The sequence below is a fragment of the Hipposideros armiger genome, unplaced genomic scaffold (genome assembly GCF_001890085.2).
Source record: "Hipposideros armiger isolate ML-2016 unplaced genomic scaffold, ASM189008v1 scaffold_64, whole genome shotgun sequence".
Taxonomy (NCBI): Eukaryota; Metazoa; Chordata; class Mammalia; order Chiroptera; family Hipposideridae; genus Hipposideros; species Hipposideros armiger.
Window position 1 is genome coordinate 1,554,253 of NW_017731414.1, and position 13,607 is coordinate 1,567,859.

Genomic DNA, 13,607 nt, shown 5'->3' on the forward strand with positions numbered 1-13,607 from the left:
CAGATAAGGTTGGGATCCAAGCCCTAGGAGAAGGATTCATCCAGGAGTATAATTTTACTTTAAAAGCAGCGAGGAGCCATGGAGGTGGTGTGAGCAGGGGAGAGATGGGATCTGGTGGGCAGTAGTCTGGCACCAGAGGTCAGTTGCTCAGGAAGCCTTCTACAGGAAGCCTTAGCCATGGCCACAAGCCCTCTGGATTGTCAGCTGCAGCCCTATTCTGCAGAGGAGGAAAACTGAAGCCAGATGGGTGTAAGAGAAGCAGCTACTGGGGACGCCAGTGCAGTGGGTGTTATGGGGGCATGTAGGTGGTGCAGAGTTCAGCCACAGCTGGGGAGGAAAGGCAGCTGCTTTTCTAACTGTGTGCAGAAGTGTCCCCAGCATACATCAGGGGAACTCGTGGGCACAGCATGTAAGCATATGGTGACACAAGACTGTGGCTTCATCTCTACTTGGGTCCCCAGACCTGGGGGACCTCGAGTTCCCTCTACACAGGAGGCTGGACATGTGAGGGCAGTAGGTGACCCTACCCATCCTCCTCTCCACATCTGGTCCTTCAGTAAGGCCTGTCCCTTGGCGTCAAAACAAGTCTAGAATCCACTCACTCTGATCTAAGCCTCAGTGTCCCCTTCCCAGACCCTGTCACAACCCCTTACTAGCCTCCAGCCACTTCGCTCCTGCCTCTGATGGCTCCTGTTTCTGATGGCAGACACGGGCAGGTTTACATAATCCAGACCACACCCCTCCCCTGCTTACATATCCTCCATGGCTACTACAGTAAAACTGTACTTTCCCTGCAACCCACAAGGCCTACATGGTCAGCCCTGCGGGCATCTTCCCCTCAGTCCTGCCTCAAGACCTTTGTACCCCCTGTGCCTGCTGTGCCCTCTGCCTGGGACACTCTTTCTCCATGGCTGGTGCTTCATCCTTCTCAAGATCTCAGCTGGCTGCAGTGTCACCTTCCGAGAGAGCCTCCCAGCTAAAGTTGTCCTTTGCCAGTGTTACCCCTGTTTTTGTTTTTGTTTTCAGAAAGGTGAATTTCAAACTTTTTTTTTTTTTAATTAGAGAACAGTGTGTTTCTCCAGGACCCATCAGCTCCAAATCAAGCAGTTGTTTTCAATCTAGTTGTGGAGGGCGCAGCTCAGTGGCCCATGTGGGGATCGAACCAGCAACTTTGGTGTTATGAGCACTGCGCTCTAAACAACTGAGATAACCGGCTGCCCCCACCCCAATTCTTTTGTTTTCCTCAACTTCAGTGATTGAAATTAACTTGTTCATTTAATTGTTTCCCATTTACTCTCCTCCCTGCCCTCCCCATGAGGCTGGGGGCCCTGAGAGCAGGGATTATTTGTGGCCTCATTCTCACTGGGTCCCCAGGGTTTGGCACAGGAGCAGGCACACAGTAGGTGCTCAATCAGTGTTTGTTAAGTGAATGAATGGCCAGATGTAAGTATTTGGGCCCTGGTCGGGGGGACCTGGAGAGCATTCCTGGGGAGACACCTAGTAGGTATCTGGACCACAGAGCAGGTCATCTGAGGGTGACACTGGACATGGAGGAGACAGGATAGAGAGTCTGGGAGAGGGCCGGCCGAGTGGCTCAGTTGGTTAAGAGCTCGCTCAAGAGTTTGAGCTCTGAGCAACAGTGGTTCGATTCCCAGCCCGAGCTGAGCTGCCACTGAGCTGCCAACAGGTGGCAGGATGGCTCAGCTTAAAAAAAAAAAAGACTATTGGCTCTGAGAGTCTTGGAGAGACTTAAGAAGCAAAATTGGTGACAAGAGAGATGGGCAGGGTTAGGGCTACACACTGGACAGCAGCACCCCTTCCATGCATCAGTCTCCCATTCTCAGATGTGAGGTCTGTGGGGTCTGGGCCAGTTCCAAAGTGTCATGTGGCCTGTGAAGGGGTTGCCCTCAGAGTGACGCTGTCCCTGACTTCCTAGGGCTGTCATGAGAGAAGGAAGCATTAATTCACTGCCTACTGTATGAGACATTTTTCCTTCCACAGTGAACACGAAGTACTGTATCCCCCTCCTGGTACCAATCACTTTCTGTGCCTTCAATTCTTTCCATTTTCACTAGGAACATGTGTAGATGGGGAAACAGAGACCTGGAGTTAGCCTGATGCTAACATTTACATCTAACTCCAGTAATCCTCTTATCAGTCCTGTTTTCCTCCCATTTTACTGTTGAAAAGACTGATGCCTGTGAAGTTAAATCAGGCATCTGATTCCTGACTGTAGAAAGGCTAATGGCTTTTTCTATCACACAGACAGGCAGAGCATGTCAGATGCCCTGACTCAGTTTGCTAAACACGCTGTCTGTGCCAGCTCAGTACTGGGAGATGCAAAGACCCCCAAGGAGCCCAAGCTTGGGAAAGACAGAGCCGAACAGACACAAGGGAAGGCTTCGTGGAGGAGAGGAACACTTGCTGGATTTTGTCGGGCAGAAAGGGCATTCCAAGGAGTGGAGCCAGCGTGGGCGTGGTAGCATGATCCCAGCCAGGCCTCTGCATGGGCCTTGAGTATCGCACTCAGCAGAAGCGGTTAGAGCCGCCTGAAAGAGGGAAAGGGGGACCCTGATCAGATTTACGGGAAGGGAGTGAAGTTCCAAGGCCCAACCTCCAGGTATCGCCAATGTCCCGCCCTCGCTTCCCACACTCCTGGCAACGCCCGACCCTCAGTCCGCGGCCCTGGCAACACCCCGCCCGCTAGCGTGCACGCGGGCTGGTGGCCGGCCTCGCTTCCTTGTCGCTCGCCCCGCCCCCTCCAGGTCCCGCCCCCCCCCCTCTCGCCTGGGCGGGGTTCTCGGCCGCGCTCCTGAGCGCGCGCTTCCTCCGTGCCCCGCGCCTCCCCCAGCCCCGCGGCGCGCCCCCTCCCTACCCTGCGCGGCTGGGCTACCCCCGCGGGTCCCGCCGCGGAGGTTCGTGCCCCGCCGCCGGCTGCTCCCTCGCGCCTCCCGGGCCTTGGGCGGCACAAAGGGAAGGAGCAGCATGTCCGACCCCAGCTACTGGACGGCGGTGGCGGCTCCCGGCCACAGGAGCCGCCTGGCCAAGGGGGCGCTGCTGCAGCGCTCCAAGAGGTAGGGGAAACGGCGTGGGGAAAGGCGCGGCGGCCGGCCGAGTAGACACGAGTTGCCAGGAATGTGTCCCGGCGGCATGATGAGGGCTACTGTGCACGGCGGTAGGGTGACGGGGGAGGACGTTTTGGGATCGAGGTATCCCCTGGTTTCTCAGGCATCCTCCTTGCGCCCCTCGTTACCCTCACTGGGATGTCTGTCGGGGTCGCAGCTAAGGTGGTGAAGAGGTAGCAGGGAGTTGAGACAGGCAGGATTTAACCCAGGGCTCTAGGTCTGGCCATCCTGGGGAGGTACTTCTTGGAAAACCTGAGGCTGGTCTGTCCCTGGGGCCCAGTCAACGGAAATGTTGGTTCACAAGCAAATATTTGCTACGCGAGGCTGGCGTGCATGTGGGGTGTGAGGAACGCCAATAGCTGGGTTTAACCTGGAGCAAAGCCTGGCCTCTCTTGGAGTCTCAGTTTACCCTTTTGAAAAGCAGAGAGGCTAAGTGCAGGCCATGGGCTCTACTGGACCTGGGTTCAAATAAAAGTTCAGGTACTGCCAGCCTGTGTGACCTCAGGCAGTTCCTTCACCTCTCTGTGCTTGGGTGTCTCATTGGTGCTGGGTTGTGACATTCCCAGAGGGGAGCACAGGTAGAGGCTGGGCGATGGGACCGCAAATGCCAAGTCCAAGGGCTTAGACTCTTCTCCCAGACTCTGGGGAGCCACAGAGGGCTTATGGGCACCTCAGAGACTGGGTTTAGGAAACTAGCCTCAGGCCCCTGTTTTCTGCCATATTCTCATTCTCTGTTGAACCACACGAGTGGTGGTCGAATGACTAGGCCACTTCTCAGCGTCCTAGGCCTCCTCCAGGGAGGGCTGAGCAAATAGTCGGCACTCAGTAGATGCTCAGGAAATGAACAGATGATGCCCACTTCCCCTTTGACACCTCCAATTTGGCTGTTTTCAAGAAGGCCCTGCCCGAGAGTAAGAGGGAGGTAGCCAAGTGTTTTTCCTAAATGCTGGAAGAGACAAAAGATGCAGTGCTGTGCGAAAGGGAGGGGTTTGGGGGTAAGGAACCAGGTGAGGGGAAAGGAGAGGATGTGGGACTGGTGAGTGGAGGGGGGTGGGCAGGAAGTTTTGCAGGAACCTGTGGGTTTCACTTTTGCTTCTGTACCTCAGACTAGAGGACAATCCCTGTGGCTGTTGACATCTGTAGCCTCAGTTTCCCCAGCTGGGAAATAGGTGCAGCTGGTCTCTCCCACCTCTGGACTTGTTGGGATTGACAAATGGTGACTTAATTCACTGAGGAGGCCATGCCTCGCGAGCATTGTGAGGAGAAAAATGACAGTACACGTACCCGCCACCATTTACCCAGTGCTGGCCTAAAGCTGGGCCTTGGTGTATGGGTTTTATCAAATCTTTCCAACACCTTTTAAGGCATGCAGATGGAGAAACTGAGGCTCAGAGGGGCAGCTGTGGGCAGGCTGGTCCCCCACCACCACCACCACCACCACCTGTCTTGTCACCTGGGTTGGTGGCTGACCATGCTCTCCCGCACTTTGGCCTGCACTGCCTTCTGCCTGGGACACTGTTCCTGGCCCTGTGAGGCCCGAGGTTTTATCTCCCTCCCTGCGCAGTGTGCTGTGGCTGAGCCGCGTTGGCGGCTGGAGTGTGTGGGCTGATGCACTTACAGATCAAGAGCAAGCAGAGCCCGTTGCTGGGTGACTGCTCTGGGGGATGGGGAGGGAGGGGGACAATGTTGCTCCCAACTTCCCTCTGCCAGGGTGGGGGCTGGGGCCGAAGCACCGGTGAGCACTGCCTGGGCAGGGGGCTGATGGCTAGAAGGAGCTGGGATGGAGGGAGGGAAGGAAACACTTTGGCAGAACTGGAGACAAGACCCGACTGTGCAAGATGCTGACTTTAGGGTTTTAAGGGTCAGACTGGCATTTGGGGGGATCTTGGGGAGGAACATTACCAAGAGACTGGGGCAGTAGCCCTGGAAAACAGTGCACGGAATTGGGCAGGGGACTGCCTCAACCCACCTATGGGCTCCAGGATTCTTTCCACCCTCTGCCTTATTTGCCAGAGCTGGCAATGGCCATGCATGGATAAAGGTGTGGGAGTGGGACTGTGAACACTGAAGGCTGATAAGGCAGGTTAGGGGCTCTTGGCTGTTCACAGTGACCACCAGGAGGCCAGAAGCACTTCATGCCACCACTGATAATAATAGCAGGAGTTTTAGTATAGTGATGTTTGTCAAATATGACTCCCACTGGGCCTCAAAGGCTGGGTGAAGTAAGGGCCATGGGGGGGTCCAGCTGGGAGCAGAGTGGGAATGGTGCCCAGCTTTCTATCCTGCCCCAAAGTTGGCCTCACATGTGCTCCCGCCTGGGCACATGGTCCCGAGCCCAGAGGCCTGGGCCAGCGCCTGACCTTCTCCCCACCTCCCTCCATAGCTGCCGCAGCGGGAACCGCAAGAGCCTCATAGTAGGAACACCCTCACCAACCCTTTCCCGGCCGCTGTCGCCCCTGTCAGTCCCAACTGGTGAGCATGGGAGCAGGCGGGTGGGTGCTGTGTCCTGTCTCCACCCCTGATGACTCAGTTTCCCCTGGCCTCCTCTCAGCAGGCAACAGCCCCCTGGATAGTCCCCGGAACTTCTCAGCTGCCTCAGCCATCAACTTCCCCTTTGCCCGGAGGTTAGTGGTCCCTGGTTTGGGGGGGATGGTGTCCTCTTGACTGGTGAGGGGACAAGCAGGGTGCATGTACTTGGTGGACCTGCCTCCTTACTGGCCTTTTCCCCACCCCTGACCCCTGCCCTGCCGTGATCCCTCCCTCTGGCTTCTGCCTCTGGCTCTGCCTTCTGCAGCCACATCCCTCGCACAGACAGGTAATTTCAACGAGCCCTGGGGAGGAAGAAGGAACACCAACAGGTCTAAGAATCATCAATTCACTGATAGTCGTTCATTCACTTAACAAGAGTTGTGTGCCAGGCATTTAAATGTCACTTATTCATTCAACATTTATTGAGTGCCTGCTGTATGCCATGTGCTAGGGAGCTGAGGAAGTGGGAGCTGGACTTTGGCCCTTGGGGAGTCCTCAGTCTGGTAGAGGAAGCATATACCCCAGCAGCTGGTACTGAGAGGTGGCAGCTTTAATGGGGGGCACACTGGCAGTTGGAGTCAGGGAGGACTTCCGAGAGGAGGCGTCTGAAGGATGAGGAGAAAACACAACAGTGGTCTTGCTCACCCTGAATCACTGTTGCTGGCCTTATAGAGGATCCTTCCTCCAATGGACCCAGAATTTATGTCTACCCTTGAGCCCCCACAAACCACAGGGGCTGAGCTTTCCTTCCAACTCTTCTGGTTCTCCTATCCAGGGCTGACGGCAGAAGATGGTCCCTTGCATCCCTCCCGTCTTCTGGCTATGGAACCAACACACCCAGCTCTACTGTCTCGGTACCTACAGTCCCACCTTGGTGGGCAGACATGCGGGTGCAAGGTTGGAGGGGAACATGTGTTTGGTTTTTTCAAAGGGTCAAATAGTTGTGCAGTCAGTAAACATCCTTACTGCTTTCTCTATGCCCCATTCTAGGTAATGTGGGGGGTCCCTGAGAGAACCTAGCCTCAGCCCCAGGAGCCCCCAGTCTGGGTTACACAAATATTCCTAGCCTTTGGGATCAGGGCCTGGCCATGGGGGAGGGGGTCTTAGGGCTGCCAAGGGAGCAGACAGGGAGGGCTTCCTGGAGGAGGGGGCATCAGAGCTGGGGTTTTGAGGGATGCATAGGAGCCAGGCAGGTGAGGATTACTGTCAGGTGACCAGCTGGCAGCCTGAGCCTTGAGGTATAATGCTGGGGGTTCTGGCTTTGGCACTGACGCTGAACCTGTGGCCCTGATACCCCCTCCTGCCAGTCAAGCTCATCCTCCCGGGAGCGTCTCCACCAGCTTCCTTTCCAGCCGACGCCAGACGAACTGCATTTCCTGTCCAAGCATTTCCGCAGCTCAGAGAGTGTGGTTGATGAAGAAGTTGGCCACCGCTCACCCCGCCTTCGGCCCCGCTCCCGAAGCCTCAGGTGGGCCTTGACCTCTGGCTGCTGCCCCAGCCATTCCCTGGGCTGGCTTTAGGACCCACACCGTGGCTCTTCCTCTTCTGACTCTGACTCTGACCCTGCCCAAGCCTGGCTCAGCCCCCTTCCCCTGGCCTGGGTCTCAGGTCCCGTGTCAGAGGCTGACTGTTCCCCACCTGGCCTTCAGCCCAGGACGCACAACAGGGACCTTTGACAATGAGATCGTCATGATGAATCATGTGTACCGGGAGAGGTTCCCCAAGGTAAGCATCGCCATGTGCCTGGACCGGTCCCAATGCCCCTCCATGTTGCTGTCCGTCTCTGGGTGACAGACAGGCACTCTCTGTCTTCTTGGCTATATCCCCACATCTGTCCATTTCTATTTCTCTCTCTTGGTCTCAAATCCCCCTCCACCCCTGAGTCCTCCAACCCCATTGGCTCCATCATCACATCCCCTCTCTGTCCTTGACTGTCTCTCCTGCCCCAATCTGCACGTGTTGCTCCCTAGCCCCATTCAATGACCAGGTCGCCCATCTCTACCTAGGCCACAGCCCAGATGGAGGGCCGTCTGCAGGAGTTCCTCACTGCCTTCACGCCTGGTGCTCGGCTGGCGCTGGCTGACGGTGTCCTGGGCTTCATCCACCACCAGATTGTCGAGCTGGCCCGTGACTGCCTGGCCAAATCTGGAGAGGCGCTTGTCACCTCCCGCTACTTCCTCGAGATGCAGGAGAAGCTGGAGAGGCTTCTGCAGGATGTGCGTGGGGGAGCTTGGGGATGGGGATCCCTGGGAGGTGCAGGGCAGGGCCAAGGGCCTTCGGGTGATGTCCCACCAACCTGCCCCCAGGCCCATGAGCGCTCGGACAGTGAGGAGGTCAGCTTCATTGTCCAGCTGGTCCGGAAGCTGCTAATCATCATCTCACGGCCAGCAAGGCTCCTTGAGTGCCTGGTGAGTCTCCGCACACAACCAGATGCCGGGGCCCAGCAGAGCAGAGATCAGGGCCCTGAGCTACAAGATACAGTTCCCATCGCATAGGACTTGGAGAGGAGCACAGGGTGCTGCCAGGTTGGGGTGGGGTGCCTGGAGGAGGGGCCAGGAACTAAGACCCCAGGGACAAGTTGGAGCCACTGGTCAGAGTGCTGCAGACAGAGGACACAGCATGTGCAAAGGCCAAGAGGTAGGACCAAGCCTCAGCTGACCAGGCCTCTGCACCCCCAGGAGTTCGACCCTGAGGAGTTTTACCACCTGCTGGAGGCTGCCGAGGGCCAGGCCCGCGAGGGCCAGGGCATCAAGACAGACCTGCCACAGTACATCATCGGGCAACTGGGCCTGGCTAAGGACCCCCTTGAGGGTGAGCTGGGGTGGGGCAGGGTGGAAAGAAGAGACTAAGGAGAGGCTGGGGTAGAGAGCCATACTATCCTTGTCTCTCTGTCTCCTGCCCTCAGCCACCTGTGGGGCCCACTATGGGGAAAGTGCCTGGGATTTCAGGGTCAGGCGGCTGCACATTGGACTCCCTGACCTGCCAGAGTCTTGGGGCCTCAGTGTCCTCAAATGCCAAGTTGAGAAGGGCCAGGACACCAGGGGACCACCCCTGGCAATGGCATTCATATCATCCTGCAAATTTATAAAGCCCGTTCCCAGTTTCATGTGACTGTGGCCCCAGAGGTGGCCTCGGAGTCAGACAGGGCCACCCTCAGGCAAGAACTTCTCCAAACAACCAGGACAGCGGAACCAAGACATGGCTCAAGGGGAGCGTAGAACTGGACTGGCTTAGGCTGGGAGTGGTCAGGGAGCCTCTGTGAAGAGGTGATGTTGAAGCTGAGGATGGAGAGGTGACCAGGTGGAGATCTGGGGGTGTGTGTGTGTGGGAGATAGAAAGGGAGAACCAGGCGGGGTTATGACAAAGGCCCTGAGGTGGGACCATGTCTGGCGAATCAGAGGAGCAGCAAGGAGGGGGTGCAGCTGAGGAGCAGAGGAAAGGGGAGCTGGGGGGAGGCGCAAGGGCGTTGTCAGGGCCTTGCCACAGTGGCCAGTGTCCACCGAGCAAGCGTCATTGCTGTGTTAACCCTGGAACCAGGCTGCTATCGTCCCCATTGAAAGCTGGAGAGACGGAGACTCTGGGCAGACGAGATTGAGCAGGGAATCAGACGAAGGTGTGCCCAAGGCCTTCCCACTCTTGGATTGGCCCTGTGGCTGTGGCCATCCTCCTGTCTGTCCAGTGAAGATAATGCAGGTGGTGCTGGGGGTGGGTCTGGTGTCAGAGGATGGCCATACAGGCGATGGCTGACGCTTTGGGGCAGATTACCTACCCAGCATCCTGGGGGGCCCACTGAGAGTGGGAGGAGCTGCATTTGAACCTGGGCCTCCCTCACCCCTGAGACTCCACCGACCCATCCCAGCCTTGCTCAGGCACCATGAGACATTCTTCATTGCCACCATCATGGCTCATGTTCAGGGACCAATCCCTCAGGCCACCCTTCTGCCAAGCCCTGGGACTGGACTGTAATGGGGCTCACACAGAGTCGTATCCTGAGCTAGGAGGTTATTAGGATCCTGTGTTCCACAGCTTGTGTTCACAGGCCGAAGCTCAGCAATTGGAGCCTGGGCCACCCACTGGCCCTTCTAGATGGTTCCTCAGTTGTTGTTTAGTCCAGCCTCCTAGGTTTGGCTGAGACCTGGACACAGTAGGGGCTCACTGACAGTATTCTGGGAGCTGGTCAGGGGAGGCTTCATGTCCCCAGCCCCAGATGGGCCCTGGAAGCCTCAGGAAACCTTTGGATGATGGAGGGGCAGGTTGTGAAGGCCCCATTCAAGGCTTCTCCCCCGTCTTGCAGAGATGGTGCCTCTGAGTCACCTCGATGACAGAGGACAGACCCCAGCACCTGAGTCCCTGGAGGTGAGGTGCAGAGCTTTGGGGCCCCCCCACCTGTCTTGTTCTTTTCAGAGCAGCCGAAGCAGCCATGGGAGGGGCTGGGTTTGCAGACGCTTTGCATGTAGTCGGTGCTTAATAAATTCCTGTGACTTTGGGAGGAAGGCGGGGGAAGTGAGACTGCTGTGCCATGAAGGTTGGGCAGGGCAGGGCGGGAGGGGGCATTGGAAAGGCGTTTTGGGGGATGTGTAGGAGTTTTCTGGGAAGAGGGCATGGCTTGAGCAAAAGCTTAGAAATTCGGACACTGAGTTGGAGAAGTTTGGATAGGGGAGAAAGTAGCATCAGGCACAAGGATTTGGGGGCTGGGTGAGCCTAGCCCACTTCTCAGGGGGTCAGGACCCTGAGCTCTTTTTGTCCCCCAGAGCCGTTCCCTGATCAGCCCATCACGGAGGAAGCCGTGTGAGAGTGACTTCGAGACCATCAAGCTCATTAGCAATGGGGCCTACGGGTGAGTCCTCGGGTCCCACATAGACCCGTTTCTCAGATGCCAGCAGGGAATGCAGCCCCTGAGCATGTGGACTGGGAAACTGAGGACTGCAGAGGAATGTGGAGCTGCCACATGGCCCAGTATGGCCTTGTACAGGCATCCATGATCCAGGCCCTTACCTGCCCCAGGTATAGAGGGGTTCTGACAGGGAAAAAGATGACCACAGGGTGGCAGTAGCATGCAGTGAGCATTATTTGTCACTTTTGACAGGTTTGCAGGGGGGTGGAGGGGAGTGGGGCAGGGAGGGGGGGGGGTGTTCCTGACAGCATGAGACTGTCTGAGGGGAATGGGAGAGGGGACCAGCAGCATGGGGAGAGTCTCTGGGTCAGAGAGCCCCAAAGGTCAGCAGCAGCGTGTGTGGGTTCCTTATAGCTCTAGGGTTTATCTGTGGCTGGGAGCAGAGGGGTGCAGTTTTACCAGGTATCCAAAGCTAGCAGGCTCTAACTAGCTAAAAATCTGCTTATTTGGAGTATATTTAAAGTACTTTTGAGTTTGGTGTAGGCTTTTGAGCTAATGGGTCTCAGCCTGCTGTGAATAAATAAGCAATCTAAGGGCCAATGTACTTGGGCCATGTCTGGTTCATTAATAGGACACCAGGGAGGGCAGCTTAAACTCAGTAGCTACATTGGGAGAGGGGCAAGGAGTGGATAAAGGTGTCCCAGGTAGAGGGCACAGCACAGGCTAAAGCCCTGCGGGTTGGGTCCTGGGCCCAGGTTGGTTCCCCGTGCCTGCTAGGGCCTCGAGCTCAGGCCTCAGTGAGCCCAACCCCTCCCCCAGGGCCGTCTACCTGGTGCGGCACCGGGACACACGACAGCGCTTCGCCATCAAGAAGATCAATAAGCAGAACCTGATCCTCCGTAACCAGATCCAGCAGGTCTTTGTGGAGCGCGACATCCTCACCTTTGCGGAGAACCCCTTTGTGGTCAGCATGTTCTGTTCCTTTGAGACCCGGCGCCACCTCTGCATGGTCATGGAGTACGTGGAAGGTGCGGTCCCTGGGGCTCTCATGCCTCTAGCGCTGGGGAGTTCACCCCCTACTTGGGAGAATGTCCCTCCTTGGGCCAGGCTGGAGTCTGCTCTGTCTTCCGTGGGGTCCCAGCCTGCCTTGGGGACCCTCAGTCTGGGATGGGGTGGTCAGGGCTGGGGCAGCCCAAAGAAGAGTGTGAGTGTGGGACCCTGGAGGATAGGGTCCTAGGCAGGGGGGACTGGTGGGCATGGGCATAAGCCTGGAAGGTGGAAGTTAGAGCAGGGGAGGGAGGGGTGGGCCGGAGGGTCCAGGGTGAGGAGTTGCATGTTCGGGTTTGCAGCTTAGGAAAGAGCAGGGCCTTCAGGTAAGTGCAGGGACAGGCATTACCAAGGTGCTGCCAGGCAAGGAGAGGGAGCATGCAATTTGGAGTCACCAGCTGTGTATAGGGAAGGCACCATGTATTTACAGAGCCGCTGCCCTGCCTCGGAAGTCTAGGGTGGGAGACCGGGTTTCCCTCTCCAACCGCCTGCGTGGTTTACTGCCCTGCTTCAGGACCAACCGACCAGGGACCCTTTGCACCAGGCCAGGAGGGTGTGGAGGCATTAGGTGTGGCTGTAGAGCCCACAGCCTCTGAGCACATCTGCCCCTTGCAGGTGGTGACTGTGCCACACTCCTGAAGAACATGGGCCCGCTGCCTGTGGACATGGCTCGCATGTATTTTGCGGAAACGGTGCTGGCGCTCGAATACCTGCACAACTACGGCATTGTGCACCGGGACCTCAAGCCTGACAAGTGAGGGGCTGGGGCCACAAGGGGGTGGGGCCCAAAGGCTTGGGGCAGGGCAGGGCCGGCGTGGGGTGGGGCCTCTGAGTGGGGTCTGGGTCTGCTCAGGAGCCGATGTCTATCTGGATTTATTGGCATCATGGGGCCCCTGCTGGCAGGAAGGCAGGGAACTTGTAAGAGCAGTTACTTAATAGGCATCTGCTGCATGCAGGGAAAGGACTGCACTTGTGGAGGTGCTGCCAGTCAAGGAGAGGGAATGTACACTTAGGATGCACAAACTGTATATGGGAAGAGATCATGCACTCAGAGCTGCTGCCACACAAGAGGGAAGAACATGCACTTCCGAGGCACTAGCTATATAGAGGAAACAGGAACATGCATGTTGCAAGACCTTATATGTGAAGAAAGGGATTGTGCATGTCTTGAACACGTGTTGTGTGTTAGTGCAGGAAAGAAAAGAAGAAAACATGTTTATTGAGAGCCTTGGGATGTTTATTTTATTCTAGCATCTAGTAAGCACCTACTGTGTGTCAGGTCCTCTATGGGTGACTGGGAAACACAAGCATGAATGTGAATAATCCTTCATGCTTCATAACCTCTACATAATTTTCAAAGCACTCTCCCCTGCATTAATTGAGCATCTGCTGTGTACAGAGGAAAGAGCCACCCCTATATTGAGTGTTGTCTGGATATGAGGCCAGAACCACATGTTTCTCAGGTACTTGCCACATGGAGGTGTGAACGTAAGTGTTAAGATCCCTATGTGTTTTCAGGGCATCTTGTAGTTTGCTTAGAAAACAAAGCAAATGTGTATTTAGCACCTGCTGTGTACCTGGGCATGTGCTTGCTGCCCTAAGGACTCTGTGCCCAGCAGGCCTCTCTACGATCATCCCAGAGCAGGATGGGGTCTTCCGAGTGTCTCAGGTCAGACCCCAAGATAGTCCCTGCCCCTCTCAGGACCCTCATCTGCAAGATGGGATGGGAAGGTACCCAGTCTTGAAGGGTTGAGGAAGGGATAGACACACATAGTAGGTGATCAACAAAAATATATTTTCTTTTTCACTTTGGAAGATTTCAAATACACCCAGAAATTAAGAGAAGGTACATTAGTTCCCTAGGGCTGTCATAACAAAATACCACAGACTGGGTGGCTTAAACAACAAAAATTAATCTCATAGTCCGGAGGCTGGAAGTCTACGCTCAAGGTGTCAGCAGGGCCACACTCTCTCTGAACATACCAGGGAGGGATTTGTTCTAGGCCTCTCTCCCAGCTTCTGGTAGTTCCTTGGCTTATGACAGTGTCACTCCAGTATTTATATGGCATCAT

General features: G+C 56.2%; 1 protein-coding gene across 8 annotated transcripts in view; it reads left to right on the forward strand.

The window, feature by feature from the left end:
* MAST3 (microtubule associated serine/threonine kinase 3) overlaps positions 1–13,607 on the forward strand; it is a 36,641-nt gene that overhangs the window by 10,764 nt on the left and 12,270 nt on the right. For 5 of the 8 annotated variants that reach the window (XM_019641966.1, XM_019641972.1, XM_019641974.1 and 2 more), the window contains 12 exons: positions 5,509–5,597; positions 5,677–5,749; positions 6,430–6,508; positions 6,962–7,122; positions 7,304–7,379; positions 7,661–7,870; positions 7,961–8,062; positions 8,333–8,465; positions 9,949–10,010; positions 10,406–10,491; positions 11,308–11,516; positions 12,151–12,289. In XM_019641966.1, coding sequence (XP_019497511.1) covers positions 5,509–5,597; positions 5,677–5,749; positions 6,430–6,508; positions 6,962–7,122; positions 7,304–7,379; positions 7,661–7,870; positions 7,961–8,062; positions 8,333–8,465; positions 9,949–10,010; positions 10,406–10,491; positions 11,308–11,516; positions 12,151–12,289 — 1,419 coding nt within the window. Of the gene's footprint in view, positions 1–2,265; positions 3,075–5,508; positions 5,598–5,676; positions 5,750–6,429; positions 6,509–6,961; positions 7,123–7,303; positions 7,380–7,660; positions 7,871–7,960; positions 8,063–8,332; positions 8,466–9,948; positions 10,011–10,405; positions 10,492–11,307; positions 11,517–12,150; positions 12,290–13,607 lie in introns of all 8 variants that reach the window. The other 3 variants (XM_019641969.1, XM_019641970.1, XM_019641967.1) reach the window with 3 other exon arrangements.